General features: G+C 41.6%; 1 protein-coding gene across 5 annotated transcripts in view; it reads left to right on the forward strand.

The window, feature by feature from the left end:
- The window catches only part of MAPRE2 (microtubule associated protein RP/EB family member 2), a 158,264-nt gene that overhangs the window by 99,474 nt on the left and 40,086 nt on the right, over positions 1-18,704 (forward strand). For all 5 annotated transcript variants that reach the window (XM_050942049.1, XM_050942050.1, XM_050942045.1 and 2 more), the window contains one exon: positions 14,756-14,901. In XM_050942049.1, coding sequence (XP_050798006.1) covers positions 14,756-14,901 — 146 coding nt within the window. The remainder of the gene's footprint in view (positions 1-14,755; positions 14,902-18,704) is intronic.

An 18,704-nucleotide genomic window follows, 5' to 3' on the forward strand; every position in this document is an offset into this window, starting at 1 on the left:
TCAAGTTATTTTTGTAATGAGTAAAAATAGGTTTTAAATAAGATGTATAACTAACCTGTCTTGACTAAAATTGTTTTTCCTCCATGGTGTATGCACAGTTGACTGAGTTTTTTGTTATAGGGTCGCTTGTGAATGTACTGCTGTGGTGTTGGAATGTTTATTCTAAACGAGTCATGCAAGGTTATATAAAAATAGAAAGGACATGTATATAAATGAGTTTTATATATGTTTGTATACGTGTGTGTATAAAATAGATAATTCTCTTCCTTGTCTTTAATGAATGCCAGTCCACATTGTAAAACAAACACACAGTTTGACTTTTGGAATTTTTGTACCATGCCGTTTGTCTTCACCCTGGTATCTGCAAAGTCTTGATCAGGAAACTTATTTCAAGTGATGAATAGCTTGGTTAATCTACTTTTTCTTTGCGTTACTGTTTATACAAGTCTCTTCCACTCTGAGGACATTTCTGGTCACATTACAGGTAAAATTGTTGGTACTCAAACTGTTTGCTTTGTCCATGGATGCAGAGTAACATCTGAATAGGACAAAAATTAGGTCATTACAGCTGGAGGTTTTGGATGTGTTGGGAGAATTTCATGCTGTATTCTGTGCTTTGGATCTTTTGTCTCTCTTGACTTGTGGAGTCCAGTGGGGAAGTACTGGATCCTTTGCTAGTGAAGATTGTCTCCATCTCCTTTGAGTAGGGCAGGATGCAGTTGTTTTAAAGGAAGTACATGTTGGTCCTCTGTTCAAAGAAAATCTCTTGCCACAGACAATCCATCCAACTATTACGAAGTGTTTTCAGCATAATACTCAGCTTCATATTTCTCATGCAGTCCACAGGGTGCTGCTGAATGTTATTCTCCTTGTGTCTGGACCCACACTGCTTGAGACAGGATTTCCCCTGGAGGTTATTTTGCCACAATGGAAAATCAGTGGAAGTGCTTAAGCTAAAGATCCTTCAGTGTTAACATAAAGGGAAGTGTCAGCCAGGCTCTTCTGTGGGGAAAGCAACTTTAGAATCTACTCCCCTAATACTTCCTTTGGTCTGATGCACACAAATTTGTTTACCTTCAGAGCATGCTTTAAAGACCATGTTTGAGTAGGGCCCTACCAAATTCATGGTCATGAAAAACGTGTCACGAACCGTTAAATCTGGTGTGGTTCCCCTCCCACCCCCAGTGAAATCTGGTCTTTTGTGTGCTTTTAGCCTATACTATACAGATTTCATGGGGGAGACCAGCATTTCTCAAATTGGGGGTCCTGACCCAAAAGAGAGTTGCAGGGGGGGTTGCCAGGTTATTTTAGGGGGGGTCACAGTATTACCACCCTTACTTCTGCACTGTCTTCAGAGCTGGGTGGCCAGAGAGAGGTGGCTGCTGATTGAGGGCCCAGCTCTGCAGACAGCAGCGCACAAGTAAGGGTGCCAGTACTATACCATGCCATCCTTACTTCTGCACTGCTGCTGCTGGCAGCAGCTCTGCCTTCAGTGCTGGGCTCTTGGCCAGCAGCCACCGCTCTCCAGCTACCCAGCTCTGAAGGCAGAGCTGACGCCAGCAGCAGAGCAGAAGTAAGGGTAGCAGTACCAAAACCACCCCTACAATAACCTTGGAAACCTCGCCCCCCCTCTCGCCCCGCCACACACACACATGCAACCCCTTTTTGGGTCAGTACGCCTACAATTACAACACCATGAAATTTCACATTTAAATAGCTGAAATCATGACATTTATGATGTTTAAAATCCTATGACCATGAAATTGACCGAAATGGACCGAGAATTTGGTAGGACCCTCCTTACGAGCAAGGCTGAGGGTGGCTGGGGTGAAGTTTATTCAAGGATTCTACAAGTGGGAAGAAGTGTGTTTTGCTGTCTTGTTATATACAAGAGGGAAATGTGCTTGTTTTGCTTTTAATTGATGGAAAAGGATACATAAATATTTGGTTACATATTGATTAATGTGTTTGTTTTAAGCCAAATAAATAAGATTCCTATGTACACGCTATGAAAGCCTGTGCTGTGGGACCCTTTTAGACCAGTTCTCCCCAAACATTTGGTTGGCAGTGCAGGCAGAACTGAAACATATTTCAGCATTGTTCTCTAATCACACTGCAAAATCAAGGCTGTAATGTGACTTGAAAACATGATTAAAACATAGGTTGATCCTGTCTGCGCTGTGTAACTGAACCATGTTTTAAGGCACTACCATGCTGTATTGAGGTCCTGCTACACAGTAGACTCTCAGTGTAAGTGACTCCTTAATGTCTTCCATATGATGTTTAGCATTAGAGTGCAGTGGATGTTGACAATCAGTTTTTAAGACCATGTGCAGAGCTTCATGAGGAAGCTTGCCAAGCAGCTACTCGTAAACTCTAAACGGACACCAGTTATTTTCTTTCATGGGCATTAATAGTAATTCAGCAAAAACTTACAAGGAATAATATTTTTAAAAGAAAACAACCACCTTGCATATTTCTGTTAAAATTACTTGTATTTCTTCTCAAACTGTCACTCTTAAAGGTAAATTGACTTTTATCCACATTCATTACTTGTCCTTTATTTATTAATTTTAGCTTAAAATTATCATGGAACATATTATGTCCAGAGCAAAATGCTTAAAATGAGTTTTTAGACAGGAGATGATTTAGAAAAACAAATTTAATGTAATGAATTCAGAATAAGTATTACTGATACTGAAGTACTTAATAAGCACAGCAGGTAGTGTTGCCAGGTGTCCAGTTTTTGGCTGGGGCGGGGCTGGCAGGCTCCATGCCGCTCCCCAGAAGTGGCGACATGTCCCTTGGCTCCTAGGTGAAGGGCCAGCTGAGGGGGGGGCTCCGCGCACTGCCCCCGCCCTGAGTGCTGGCTCTGCAGCTCCCATTGATCAGGAACCGTGGCCATTGGGAGCTGCGGGGGTGGCACCTGCAGGCAGAGGCAGTGCACATCGTTTAGAGCTGCCTGGTCGCCCCTACGCGTAGGAACCAAGGGACATGTCACTCTTCTGGGGAACCCCCTGAGGTACACGCCACCTGGAGCCCGCTCCTTACACCTTCTCTCTCGTCCCAACCCCTGCCCCAGCCCTGAGCCCCCTATCACATCTAAACTCCCTCCCAGAGCCCGCACCCCCAGCCATGAGCCCCTTCCTGCACCCAAACTTCCTTCCACAGCCTGCACCCCTCACCTCCTCCCACACCCCGTCCCAGTCCTGAGCCCTCTCCTACATCCAAACTCCTTCCCAGAGCTTGCATCCCCAACCCTGAGCCCCCTCCCACCCCTGCCTCAGCCCAGTGAAAATGAATGAGTGAGGTTGGGGGAGAGCAAGTGACAGAGAATGGAGGGATGGAGTGAGTGGGGATGGGACACGGGCAGGCTTCAGGGCAGGAGGCAGGGCAAGGGTGTTTGATTTTGTGGGATTAGAAAGTTGACAAGCCTAACAGCAGGATTTTTTTTAACTGACTGCCTGAGGCTAACACACATTATTCAAGGAAAGAAGATTTTGAGGTCTTACAATCCAGAATGCATTATTTCATTCAAGTGTTCAGTGAATACCTGGATTGCATCACACAAACTCTTAGACATACAGAGTTCGATTTTCAGAAGCACCTATGTGATTTAGAAGCACAAGTTTCATTAATTTGCAATGGGACTTGTGCTCCTAAGTCACTTAAGTGCTTTTGATGTGCATTTAATAACTTATATTACTCCATGGGGACTGCATGTAGTATAATAAATTCCTAAACACATGGATACATTTAGCATGACTTTTCCATGCTACTAGTGCCAAAGATATTTTTAAAAGCATCATAAGAGCGGCATGAAGGTGCATGGGAATAGATGAAATATTCCATTAAGCCTCTTCAAAACAAAACTAAACAAAAACCATTTGCTTGTTCTCAAAATTCTTAGTAACTAAATCTTATCTAAAGATGGAAAGTTAATGCCTAACGTGCCGTGTAGCCATTGAAAATAGGAACATAAAAATCATGTTCAGGGAAGCAATTCTAGGAAGTCTAAAAATATGAAACTTAAGCCTCAAGTGCTATGTACTGTGTAACAGTCATTGCTGTACTCTGCAGTTTTTTCTGTTCTCACCAACATGCTCATTGCAAGATGCTTCTTTTTGACCCATCAGTTAACAGACAAGGTGTGTCCCTTCCCATCAATGTTAACACCCATAATTCTTATGACTTGAAGTGTTTAATGACTAATATATAGAGAATTAATGCTGGGCTTTCATCTTTAATGTATTACTTTGTGTGTTCAGTGCCCATTTTCTTCTCCCAATAAAGCATGAGGATTGTCAATCTTAAATTTTGTATTTACATGGTCAGATTGTCACAACTTCATTGTTAATATAATTTGCAGGAGTTTGCATCTAATTTCATGTGTTTTTTTAATTTAAGGATTAGCTGAAAAATCTTTAAAGAAAAAAACCTCTTAAGTATCCAATTTATTAGTAGAATATGTAGAGATACTTAGGCACAGGTTTTTAAAGCCATGTAGGCATTGCTATGCTCAGTGTTGTAATACCTAACTGATTTAGAAGCCTCAGTCTCTTTTCAGAATGGATTAAGGCACATAGGAGCCTAAATCCTATCAACTGTCAACGGGTTTTAAGGCTCCTGAGTGCTTAAATCCGTTAAATAGATTTAGGATCTTAAATGAGTTAGGCACAGCAACACCTAAATACCTCTAAAAAATCTGGACCTTAAGGCAAAGTTTTCTGAAGTGCCTAATTCCCATTTTCAGACAAAGACACTTAGATGTGGTGACACTAACTTTTAGGTTCCAAAAAAATCTTTGGGATTCACAAAGCTCGAGTTAGGTACCTTGCTCCCTTTACAATAAATGGGGAGGGAAGGATGTCTTGGGGTATGGCTACATCTGGAATTTCAAAGCGCTGCCCCAGCAGCGCTTTGAAGTGTGAGTGTAGTCAGAGCGGCAGTGCTGGGAGAGAGCTCTCTCAGCGCTGCATGTAAACCACATCCCTTACGGGTGTAGCGTGCAGCGCTGGGAGCCGCGCTCCCAGCGCTGCTGCCCTGATTACACTGACGCTTTACAGCGCTGTATCTTGCAGCGCCCAGGGGGGTGTTTTTTCACACCCCAGTTGCAGCGCTGTAAAGTGTGAGTGTAGCCAAGGCCTCAGACTAGGACTCTCAAAAAGCCAGCACGCTGGGTGGCTTCTCGCTTAAGCTAGCCTGAGGGAGGCCACGCTGAAGGGTGTGTCCTAAGCCATGTCTCTCTCTCCGGTGATCTGTGCTTAAGTGCCTCCCTCTGCTTGGAATTCTCAGCTGCAAACCCTCTCTTGGAGTTTAACACCTACCTCTCTTTAGCAAGAAGCAAAGAGGGAGAAGAATTCCCTCATAATTTTCAGTTCAGGGTTTAGGGTATTCATCTGGTGTGTGGGAACCCTTAGTCCAGGTCCCCTCTGTCTGAGATGGCGAAGGGATTTGAACTGGGATCTAATGCTTCACAGGTAAGTGCCCCAACAAGTGGGCTATGGGCTATTCTGATATGTGCATCCCTCAATCTCTCCTGTTGAGGCTGTCCCACTGTGGATAAATAATTTTTAAAACTCATTGAAGCAGAGGGACTGGATCAAAGGTCGTCCAACTCCTAGGGGAGCAGGGTGGATTTGATTTAAATCAAATTGATTTAATTGAGGCAGACGAGTGGAGATGTTATGGATTTCAGTGGGATCTACTTCTGAGAATTAGGAGTCTAAAGTGGCTGTTAGGTTCTTAAGGGCTAGATTCACAAGAGGACTTAGAAACCTATCTCTCACTGCAAATCAGTGGGACTTAGGCTCTGAAGTCTCTTAAACACATTAAAAAATGTTGCCCCTAAACTAAATTTTAGAACAAATCAAATCAGTTCTTTCTTTATTTGTTTAGTTACCAGTTCAGGATCGAGTTTCTTTTGCCATAGTTTTGACATCAGTTAATAACTTTTTTGCATTCCCCTGCAGTGCTGTTTTAGTCTGAGAAGTGACGCTGTAAACAGACACTGGGGGGTGCTGCGATGTCCTCAGGATGAAACTTAAAAGATGTTTTCTCTGCCAATCCTGCACCTTAGAAAGTAAAGCAGGTTTCTTGCATATTGTACATCACCATTAGAGCCCTGCAATTATGCGGATATCAGTTTTATATCTGTGGACCTCCACATCTGTGGATGCAGATATATCCGCAGACCATATTTGTGGATCAGATGGGGATCCAAATTTTGTATCCATGCAGGGCTCTAATCATCATTAGTAATAGAGATTCTGCAGGCAAAAGCATACCCCGAGTAACATCTGTGGAAGCCTACTTCTTCAGTAGGTTTGCACTGGAGTGACTAATTTTTAACTTGGTGCTAAGGAGTTAATATATGAAAAGAGTTGCAAAACTGTCTTGTTTTCATTAACAACTGACTTCATCAACTCTTCTTTGTGTCACTACCCAAACTTACCTCTTTTTAAAACTATCCATCAAGCCCCAAGATCTCCAAACCATCACCAGCTATCTGACCCAATCATCAAAAATATCTAGGTCCATTAAAAAGAATTTTCTTCAGGTACACAGTCTCATTAATAAAATCAATATTATTTGCATAACTAACACGTGACACTCAAATTTATACTTATTCCTGTATTCCATTATCTTTTTGGGCCTGCTTTGTCTTTGAAATATCCTTTGCCTTTATTATAAACATAATCATTACAACCATATGTCATTTTCAGTTTCAGGAAATCCCACTTCCAAGGATTTTGTGAGAGTCTGTCAGTAGTGTTGTCAGGAGGAGGAATTTCTGGTTGTCATATCAGAACTCTGGGCAGCAGAGTCCCAGGCCCTGTTTAACTCCTGTAATCCTCTAAGGCTGGAAACGTGAAAAGAGAGATGGAACAGTATTGGGAGGCCAGAACCATTGGGATAGTCAAGTACTGGCAGGGGTTCCATGCGTGGAGGTGAGCTAGTATTATAAGAATATTGGGTCATTAGGAGGTGGGCAGAACCTGTTAATACGCATCGTGAGGTAAGGAGTGTCTCAGTAGGGAGAGGAGTTGACCTGGCTTCTGCTGCAGGGGATGAAAAATAACAGGACATGTTTGGCTTATATCAAGGACATTTTGTATAAAAATAACTAGGTTGTTTTTTATCAATAAAACTATCGTCTCCACATGTGCAAACCTGATAAAAAATACTATTGTATAATTGTGCAGGAGTCAGATGACCGATTTCCACTTCCAACTGGAATTATTTAGAGAAGCAAACTGAGAGCTGCATAAAGTTTTGAACAGTAAAGTTGCAAGGTGCCATTTCATTAGGAAACTAATGAGCAACTTTGTAAGTTCCTTCCTGGAGATGGTTCTCATTTTCAACCATTTCTCCACTGTTCTTGCTCCTTTAGCAATCGGTCTCTCAATGTTTCCATTGTGAACTCTGGATTTGTATTGACTATTTAATAATAATATAAATAATAATAATTGCACCAAGGCTCCCATTCAGTGCTTGGATATCATGGTGATAATGTTTCACTCTCTAATGCAGCTAAGCTGTATGTGAATTGTATTAAACAGCAGCAGCTCATGTCCAGTTGTGTTAGTGAAAGTGAGTGATGTATTCATTGTCCCTTTGAAATGCCACAAATCCCAGGACACAAGATTCTGGGCCATATTAAAGATCAAAAGGCTCCAGCCTCCAGGAGTTAAGCAGAAAGAGTGCAAATTGTTTCTCAGGAGAAGACAAAGGGCAAGAGGGGACCTGGAAGCACTGTGCTGAAGACAAAGAAAACTTGAGTTATGAAGAAAATGAATGTATGCAGCTTTGAAAACATTACTAAGAACTACCATTTACTACTATTTTAACTGTAGTTCTGGTTTTAAAGAAATGTGTCAGCAGCAAATGTCAGCCTTAACATTGCATATACTGAAACATTTGAATTAAAATTTAATCATTTGACACTTTTACAATCAGCAGTTTCTTCTTCCATGCCTTTTTTCTGCCATAAATGCCAGTTCCCTCCCCTACTACAGTTGTAGTCATCCTAGTTAGCATTGTGGGTGTAGTCTTGTCATTTACATTTGAGGCATGCTGTGTAGTAATCTCTATGCAGGAAACCAAGAAAAAGCCGTCAGTGTAAAGGGCTTGCTGGCAGAGCAACTCAGCGCACACTTCCACACCCGAGTTATGAAGACTTAGTGGTGTTCAGCTTTTAGATCTTAATCACAATGGAATCTTCTCTCTTGGAGGGAAGGAAAATATTATTCACAAGCCTCCCATGGGCCAGAAGCAGTAATACTTTGGCACGTTAGCCTGATTCATGACTATAGAAACCATCAATTGTAACTTCACTGTATGGAGAACTAGTTATTTTCTTCTAAATATAAATACTTAAAACAAATCAACTTCGTGTCTTTCTGCCAGCTGTATACAACAACAGAAGTAGGCAATACTGCTGTGTATAAAAAGTTAGTTGCTATGCCACTTAATTTTAAAATGGGTATAGAATTTCTACATACTGATTGGATCAAAAGTAGTGACCGTTCATGTGTAATCAGCACAACCACGCTTGCAAATACTTTCTGTGATCTAGCCTCAGAATATTAAAGAAGTCAATGACCAGATCAGTATGTCAGAAAAACAAATATAAGATTTACATAGAAATTCAGAATTGATTTTAATAATCGTTAAAACCCTTTCTTATTCTGTTCCAGCATTGCTGCATCTACAAAATCCAATAACCTCTCTATTAGTATACTGCTGATTATAATTTCATTTAAAAAAAAAAAAGTGGAGTCCCTGGTAATAATGTCAAAAAATAAGATGTAGAAGGAAATATAGTAGGGGGTAGTTGGAGGCAGATTAACCATGAGAGATGATAGGTCTGATGTGGTTGTGGCTGGACAGAGACAGACTAACCATGAGAGACAGTCGTAGTGTGGTTGTTGCTGTACTGTTTCCAACATCCAATTTTTTGCTTTGTAAACTAGAGCAGAGAAGGTAAACTTTTAAAATAAAGTAAATGACAAGTGGTAAATCTGCTGCAGAAACCTTGTTCGTGTAAATTACATAATAGCTATAATAGTTTTTTTTTAATACAGTTTCATTATTAGAATTTTCAGTTGCATTAAAGGGACACAGTTAACTTAAACTAGTCAATTAATATTTGACAACTTTTATCTGCCCCGTGTCCCTTGCCATGTTTCATGTTTTTTTTAATTTTATTTTGTTTTTTTAATTTCTCGCCCCTGGCTGTGCCAAAACTCTCCAACATTGTGGGAAAGTGACTAAACTAACTAGACACAAAAGACCAAATATTAATCTTTGGTACAACACTGCACTGGGAAGCAAGGGAACATAGGATGCATCCTTACTTCCTGTATTATCTGGCAAGATAGCAGCATTCACCGTGCTAGCTATGTATGAGATTTCTCCTTGACACTTGTCCTGACACACATTTGAGCTCTGACACCACTCTCCTTTCTAGAGTTCCTAAAATACGTCAGCTGGTGATTGTGACTTGATGTGAGTTAGTCTTTGATGTCAACTTTGGCCCATCCTATTCCACTTTTATATTTGTTACTGTAATGAAACTTACTGTAGAGGAAGTGTTCTGGCAGCAAACTGTGCTGTCATTGGAGATCACAGTTCAGGTCAGTACTGTAAAGTGGATGTACTCAGTGTTTCTGGCATTTGGGTATTGCACGGAACCAGAACCTCCTATTGGCTGATATGAAATACAAGAAAAACAACTACCAACATGAGAGGGAAAGGACAACAAGGGGAGTTCATCACCAGGGTTTCAAACCTAGTAAGCTACTGCCTAGAGGGATGCAAAAGGAATTTGTTACCAGCAAAAACAATAAAAGATGACTTTGCAAACACATTTATACTTATGAAATGACAGCTATAGATAAAATGGTGAGAACCTCAGCACTGTGAATATCTTTAACACAAGCGGTTGTGCAGTGAGTATTCAGGGACTCTTGGCAATTACCTAGGTATATTAGAGTATAAGCTTATATGTGGGGAAAAGGTAGGGAGAGAGAGTTTGGCGCAAACTCCCTTTATACCATGAATCAGTTACACAATTGACCCCGTAGATTGAACAAAGCGATCACTTTATATCTGACCTATCAGTCCACATCCTCAAAGGAAATCTGCACAACACTTTCAAAGGACGCACCTAAGAGCATAACTTTGCTAGACACTAAAAAGCATGGTGTTAATAAAGACACTGGACTTAGGTTTTATTTCAACAATCTGTAACCCACTAGACCCCTCCCCTTTTTTTTTGTCCTTATGACTGCAGGGGTTTTAGTGGGCTACTTCACCTTGAATGGCCCCTTAGAATACGTGCTAACTACTTATGCTGAACTATCTATTGAATCTAGTATTTAGCTGTGTTGCTCTCAGTACATTTCCCAGACCTGAAGAAGAGCTCTGTGTAGCTCAAAAGCATGTCTCTCTCACCAGTAAAAAATATTACCTCACCCACCTTGTCTCTCTACTATCCTGGGATTGACATGGCTAGGACAACACTGCATACTAAATAAATCCACATAATAATAAATAATATGGTATAATCAAGTCAAGCCATTCAATACTGTATCACTCTACTCATCTTCCTTTTTGGCAATAATATTTCACATACTTTCTATTGGTGGGCATTTATTTACTAGTTCCCATGTGATATAATTGTAGGCTCTGTGCAATTAGTTTGCTTTACAAAGCTTTCTGTATGAAACGTTAACTGAGGTTTTTAACTTGCCACAAGGCTCCTGTTCTAAAGGGATTCTTTATTTTACATCCTAAGCATACCAAAGCTATTGCAAGTAGCTAAATAAAAGATCTCTTTGGAAATTCAAATCTTTCTTATAAACTCCACCCACAAAGTCAGTAAGTGTAAATATACCTCCTAAGAAATGCTGTGCAAAAAAGGTATTAAAAATGGCAGCAGTTTCTAGCACTCAGTCTTGGCTGTTGTCACAGCCTTGACAATAAGTCACATGAAAGCCTCATTTGTAGCTTATGTAACTTGTTTTCCTGTGACTCTAGTTCAAACTATTTTATTTTTTCTTTTCTGGGAAGATACCCTCTGCCTCCCTTCATATGATGGTTGACTGAGTATAAAGAATAATGGGCCCTCCAGAACATGTTTGAGGCATATTGATAGAAAAGTGTGGTAGAGTTTCAACTGTTGCTATCTGTTCTGAATCTGTCCTGTGGATAAATAGAGGATAATTTAGGATCCAACACATCTGTCACCTTGTAAGAGTACTAACAATTTCTAAAACTTTGGTTAAAAAAGACTATTTGTGTGACACTGAGCCAAATTGTCAAAAGCAGGCACCCAAGTTGTGACTTTTGCCCCATACATCAGTTGATTGCACAAAACAGCCCTTTTTATAAATACTATTTGCACAAAAAGTTTAAAAACTTATTGTGCAAATAGTTTTTAATGTGCAATTATCTGACTTGCATATGCAGCTATATAGGTGGTTGAGCTTATGCACATCTGAAAATTGACCTTACATATGCTAATACAGTGGAATACTCTCCCAGGGTAAAGGACATCATTGTTCCACAAAGAATCTGAGTTGTTTTCTCTTCAAGCCCCCCCCCCGCCCTAATTTCCCCATCCCACATTTTTAGCACTTCACCAAAATGTCATGACATTTTCGTGTCTCGATAGTAAAGATTACCCCTTCCCCAATGATGGTGCTGGTGTGACATAAGGACCTTTTAAGAGAAAGGTCACTAGGTGTAACAAAGTGCTACTTATATATTCCTAGCTAGTTCACCTTTTTTTTAAATTTCCCTGCACATTTATGTAGTTGCACATTTTTATCCCCTGTGTCTGGTATCTAAATTTACTGAACCCTCATGCTAAATTTAGTAACCCTGTTTTGTGACAGAATTAAAACTGGCAGTAGTAAGAGAAGCCCAATATCTGGGTACGTCTACACTACGGGATTATTCCGATTTTACATAAACCGGTTTTATAAAACAGATTGTATAAAGTCGAGTGCACGCGGCCACACTAAGCACATTAATTCGGCGGTGTGCGTCCATGGTCCAAGGCTAGCGTCGAATTCCAGAGCGTTGCACTGTGGGTAGCTATCCCATAGTTCCCGCAGTCTCCCTCGCCCATTAGAATTCTGGGTTGAGAGCCCAGTGGCTGATGGGGCAAAAATCATTGTCGCGAGTGGTTCTGGATAAATGTCGTCAGTTTCCTTCCTCCGGGAAAACAATGGCAGACAATCATTTCGCGCCCTTTTTCCCTGGATTGCCCTGGCAGACGCCATAGCACGGCAACCATGGAGCCCGTTCAGCTTTTTTTTTACAGTCACCGTATGTGTACTGGATGCCGTGGACAGAGGCGATACTCCAGCGCTACACAGCAGCATTCATTTGCTTTTGCGTGATAGCAGAGACGGTTATCAGTTGTTCTGTACCGTCTGCTGCCAGTGTAAATTGGCAATGAGGATGACGGTTACCTGTCATTCTGTACTGTCTGCTGTTATCGTGGGTGCCCCTGGCTGAGGTCGGCTGGGGGTGCAAAGGCAAAAATGGGAATGACTCCCTGAGTCAATCCCTCCTTTATGGTTTCTAAAAGTAGAGTCAGTCCTGCCTGGAATATGGGGCAAGTGTACTAGAGAACCAGTGTATCAGAGAGCACAGCTGCTCCGTGCCAGATCCCGCAGAAAGGATAAGCTGCATGCCATTCACGAGGGGTGCCCCTGCAACAACCCCACCCGTTGCTTCCCTCCTCCCCCAACCTTCCTGAGCTACCGTGGCAGTGTCCCCCCCATTTGTGTCATGAAGTTATAAAGAATACAGGAATAAGAAACAGCGACTTGTTAGTGAGATAAAATGAGGGGGAGGCAGCCTCCCGCCGCTATGGCAGTTCAGCCAGGACATTAAGCGGTGCAGGGGAGAGGAGCCCAGCATGCCGCTGCTATGACAGTCCAGGCAGGACAGAATCTTTTCTTTACACAGGAAAGGGAGGGGGCTGATGGAGCTCAGCCCCCAGTTGCTATGATGAGGATGGTTACCAGCCGTTCTGTACCATCTACTGGAAATGACCGAGAATCATTCCTACTTTCACCCAGGTGCCTCCGGCCAGCCTCACCTGAAGCCACCCAGGAGCACTCACGGGTTGATAACAAGGACGGCTGCCAGTCCTACTGCACCGTCTGCCACCAGGGAGGGGAGAGGAGTGGATACTGCTCTTCACTGCTGCAGCATCGCGTCTACCAGCAGCATTCAGTAGACATAGGGTGACATTGAAAGAAGTCAAGAAACGATTTCTTTCCCTTTTCTTTCACGTGGGGGGAGGAGGCAGTAAATTGTCGAGCTATACCCTGAACCATGCCGGACAATATGTTTGAACCTACAGGCATTGGGAGCTCAGCCAAGAATGCAAATACTTTTCGGAGACTGCTGTGGACTGTGGGATAGCTGGAGTCCTCAGTACCTCCTCCCTCCCTCCATGAGCATCCATTTGAGTCTCTGGCTTCCCGTTACGCTTGTCACGCAGCACTATGTAGCCTGTAGATTTTTTTTTTCAAACGCTTTGGCATTTCATCTTCTGTAACGGAGCTTTGATAGAACAGATTTGTTTCCCCATACAGCGATCAGATCCAGTATCTCCCGTACGGTCCATGCTGGAGCTCTTTTTGGATTTGGGACTGCCTTGCCACCCGTGCTGATCAGAGCTCCACGCTGGGCAAACAGCAAATGAAAATCAAAATTTCGCGGGGCTTTTCCTGTTTACCTGGCCACTGCATCAGAGTTCAGATTGCTGTCCAGAGCGGTCACAGTGGTGCACTATGGGATACTGCCCGGAGGCCAATACCGTCGATTTGCGGCCACACTAACCCTAATCTGATATGGTAATACCGATTTTAGCGCTACTCCTCTCGTCGGGGAGGAGTACAGAAACCGATTTAAAGAGCCCTTGATATCGATATAAAGGGCCTCGTAGTGTGGATGGGTACAGTGTTAAATCGGTTTAACGCTGCTAAAATCGGTTTAAACGCGTAGTGTAGACCAAGCCTCTGAATGCTTTGGCAGTGAGGTGACTCTGGGTGTCTCCTTATACAGATATTTACGTTTTGAGCTTTAGAGATGAAAAATTGCAGGATTTTGTTTTGGGGAAGGGGGAGCCATAATTCTGAAACTCTTTTTTCCCCAGCCTGTATTCATGTCACGTTGGGTTTTTGCTCTCTCATTTTCAGCCTCTATTGCTGAGGGCACTGAATAGGATTGGCTGCCAACTGAGCAAGCTACCTTATATCAATGTCATTGATTTCTTTGGTTCCAGGAAACAAAAATCTTTTCCCTTGATTCAACTTCGGGAAGCTGTAGGGGTCTGAAGACACTTATTAGGTGGCTTCCATTTAAACTGACAGCTAGGGACTTTATTACTTACTGTACAGGCAGCCCTGCTGTGTATAGGGATTCCACTTCAGTACAACACCACTTGTAAATGGAAGAATGATTTACTTTGCCTCAGTCATGGTCATCTTTTAGATGTTACACGACAGTGCTTGGTGCATCCAGACTGAATGAAAATAATATAGATATTAATAGGCCACTTACACTATTCAAAATTGTAGTGGGCAGATAGGCATTGGGTACATGGCACTAGAAATGAATTACAGCAGTAGCTCTTAAGCATGGTTACTTTCTTTTCTGACTATAAATGCCACTTATTTATAGCTGGGCGCATCAAGATTAATGTCAATGCATTTTCTTGTTATAGGAGCAGCTTACTGCCAGTTCATGGACATGTTGTTCCCAGGGTGCATTAGCTTGAAGAAAGTAAAATTTCAGGCAAAGCTGGAGCACGAGTACATTCACAATTTCAAACTTCTGCAAGCATCATTTAAAAGAATGAATGTGGATAAGGTACGTTTTTAATATTTAAATAATTGTAATGTTTTACAAAACAATTTTCTATACTGGGTAGTGTATAATGGACATTGAGAACCAAAATGATGAATAACCAGACCCAGTTTTTCAAATTCTAAAGCCTGAAGTGGAGATCCCAGTTCTGTATTTAGATGCTCTCACTGGCATTTTGACATCTAAAATGGATATTTGGGTACAAAGGCAGAAAATGTGTAAACAGGTACACTTAGTGCTCAAGGTGAAAAACTGGGCCCAAAATAGTTAGTTGTCAGTAATTAAAAAATTACCACTCATTAGGTCCCCAAGTTCACGAGAGGGCCTCATGATAAAACGCTGTCCATTGGTAGATCCTTAAAATGAATAAATACTGGGATCCTCATAAGGTGAGGGGAAAACTCAAGATCATGTGTGGTGACACCCAGAATTCCCAATAGAAGTAAACAACAAGCATTCCGTATCTATCGTTGTACTGAATACTACTTACTCAAGGTAGGATATGAGGAGTTGTACATTTTTAACTATTGGAACAACTTTCCAAATGATGGAACCATATTGCTTGGTAAGTCATTAAATCAAGATTGGATGTCTTTCTTTAAATAAACAGACTACCTAAACCACAAGATATGGGCTTGATGCTTCTATGGCCTGTTATGAAGGAGTTCTAAAAAGATGATCCTACCAGTCCCTTCTGGCCTTAAAACATATGAAACCATGCAATCTATCCAGAATTTACCTTTGAACATTACCTGTGAACAAATCAAACCATGCCCTGCCTGTCTTAAATGTAGAAAACTTATAAAATATGTAATCAGCATTTTGTCCAAGCTGGTCGACTTTCCTAGCAAAATACACATTGACAAATGAAGCTTTTTTCAATGTTTGTTCTTTGTGGTGTTTAGTCTCTCACCTGTTGTGCATTATTTGTTCTGTAAAGCTAAATATGTCTTTACCTTTCCTTTCCCTGACTTTAATCAATCATGTTGACCCATCCTCTGTGTTCCCCAGGCTACTTCCCCTTGATACAATCAGGTGTATATTCTGTGTGCAGATAGGTTCCTATCACACATTTTACTCAGACTAAATTTGAAGTGGTATAAGATTAACTGTTTCTCAACATGAATTTGCCCAGTTTGTGTAAGCAGTAACAACATAAACTAAACTGAATAAAAGTGAAAAGGTTTAAAATGCTGTCATGTTTCAGTTTTGCACGTACAAAATATCTGTTTGTAAAGATTTAGCTTAAAAAATAGTTTTATGCCTGCTTTTAACCTCTGTATTCTGAATCTTAAACTGTTTTAGAAAGCACTATATTTTGAATGAATGTTATAGGACTTTTTAATACTAATTCATTATTACCATAATGCTGTAGGTGCTTCTATTTAAAATGGATTGTTTTGGCAAAGCATTGAAAAGCCTAATAAAGTTGACGGTCATGTCTTATTTTATAGGGAATAAACTCCTTGTTTGGCAGTGCATCATTAAAAATACAAGCACAATAGACTGAGGGGATATTGTACAAAATGTGACATGATCTGTGATGTACAGGCTAGCTCTTGGTTTTTTAAAACACTGTGTTGTCAGCTTAGCCTTGTCATTTCCATTCCCCCTGAGACTCTAGGCACCCCTTTTCCAGTTGAAGAAAATGTGAATTGTTGCTAAGCAAGCCAAGGTGGCACTTCCAGCATTCCTACAGTAGTCCTTATCTGCCCACTGAAACGGGGAATGGCAATTGAATCCTGATCTTCAGAGAGCAGTGCAGAACCCTATCATTATGCTGCAGTACTGGGATTTAATCAGTTTCATTAGAGTCTTCACATTGGTGAAGAATTCACAAGATATTGATACAGAAGGGACTTTCTCACAGTCTTCATTATAGCTCATTAAAACTCCATGGGCAGTTTCCCAAACTCTTGCATGTAAATAAACCATTCTGTATACTGCATATGGGGAAGGTGGGGTGGGAATGATCAGGTTAGTACCTCAGTATTAGAATGAGTGTGTATTTAAAAAATATATATGAGTTTGAACTCCATTGTGGCTTTTAAATCCATTGCTTCACTACAGAGGCAGGGTAGAGGGTGCCAGGGCCTAGCAGTATTGGTTGGTGACAATCTTCTTGAACAGGACACAGGTGAGGAGAATGCTTCTGAGGATTTTGTGGGAGTGCACCAGGGAACAGCTTCTTTCCCTTTTGGAGACGTACAGTATCATGGGCACCCCACTTTAAGAAAGATGAGGACAAATAAGAGAAAGTCCAGTGGGGAGCACCAAAAAAAAAAAAATTCAGAAAACATGAATGATGTAAAACAATGTAATACTTTAGAGCCTGTAAGTCCACTCAGTCCTATTTCTTATTTAGCCAATCACTCAGACAAACGAGTTTGTTTACATTTGCAGGAGATGATGATGAGGAAAAGTTGAAAGAATTGGGCGTGTTTAGAGAAGAGAGGGTGAAGGAGGACGATATAAGTCTTCAAATATGAAAAAGGTTATTATACAGAGAATGGTGACCAATTGTATTCCTGGCCACTGGGTGTAGAACAAGAAGTAATTGAATAAATGTCCAGCAAGGGAGATTTAGATTATGTATTAGGGAGAATTTTTAAGAACTGGAATAGGTTTTCAAGGGGCTGTGAAATCCTCATCACTGGAGGTTTTTAAGAACAAGTTAGAGAAACACCTGCCTGAGATGGTTTAAGTATACTTAATCCTGCCTCAGGACAGGGGAGCAATTAGATGATACCTTGAGGTCTCTTCCAGCCCTACACTTCTATGATTCTGTGAGCCTTTTGCAGACACAACCAGCACTGACAGTGCTTACATAGGTTTGTCTAATGAGAACGCTTGAGATTCTGTTTCCCCACCATGCGTACACAGGAAAATGTGAAAGAGGATTTCCTGTGTTCTGACAGCTCCTTGCACACCTACTGCATGCAGGCCAGAATCTGACCCTTTGCCTTTTGAAAAATTATTCTTTTTTAGGACATACATCTAATCTCATGAAATATGTTAACTAAAATCTCCAACAGACTCCCTGTTACTTGTTAAAGATGACAGTAGTTTCAGACTGGCTACATGCAACCACTCAAAGCTAAAATGAGCGTATCTGAAGAAGAACAGTTGTAAAGGCTTATGTACAATGGTAGAGGTCTGCACAGGCCTAATTTTAAAGCCCGTCCCAAACTTGACTAGCGTATGGCCAAATCCAACTTGAGTGTCAAGTTGTTTTCAGACCTGACCCGACCGAAACCTGACACTCCTCCCCACTTCCCCAACCTGTGTCAACACTGCTGCCATCTCATCCTTAAGGTTTGTTCTGGTGGGGGCTCCCCATGCCCTTTGCCCACAATCCATCTCCATTCACCTCCTGCTTGTGGTGTCGTCACAGCAGTGTCTACATGTACCAGTGCGGCTGGCTGCCCCACCTCATTGCACTGTACGTTCTACAGCATAATAGATGTTACAGTTCCTTAGCATGCTCGCTCTATGGTGCGCAAAGCTCAGCACAACCATGGCCAGCAGGAGCAGGACACTTAGCAGCCTCTGCCACGTTGCCTCACCAACCCCATGGGCAGGAGGAGATGATGAGAGACTACCCGAGTCACGCCCAAATGTGTTGAGTTGTTCTCAGACCTGAGCTGAACCCGACACTTGGAGATGGGGCATCATGGGGTTTGGGTCAGGTTGCAAGACTCCGTACTATGGTATCATAGTACTGGTACTTCTACCTTTTAGAAGAACATGCACTATTGAGAGGTTAGCTTAATGTTGTTCATGGAAAAATGGTGCTAGAAAATGAG

Source organism: Gopherus flavomarginatus, chromosome 2 (genome assembly GCF_025201925.1).
Source record: "Gopherus flavomarginatus isolate rGopFla2 chromosome 2, rGopFla2.mat.asm, whole genome shotgun sequence".
NCBI classification, from domain to species: Eukaryota; Metazoa; Chordata; order Testudines; family Testudinidae; genus Gopherus; species Gopherus flavomarginatus.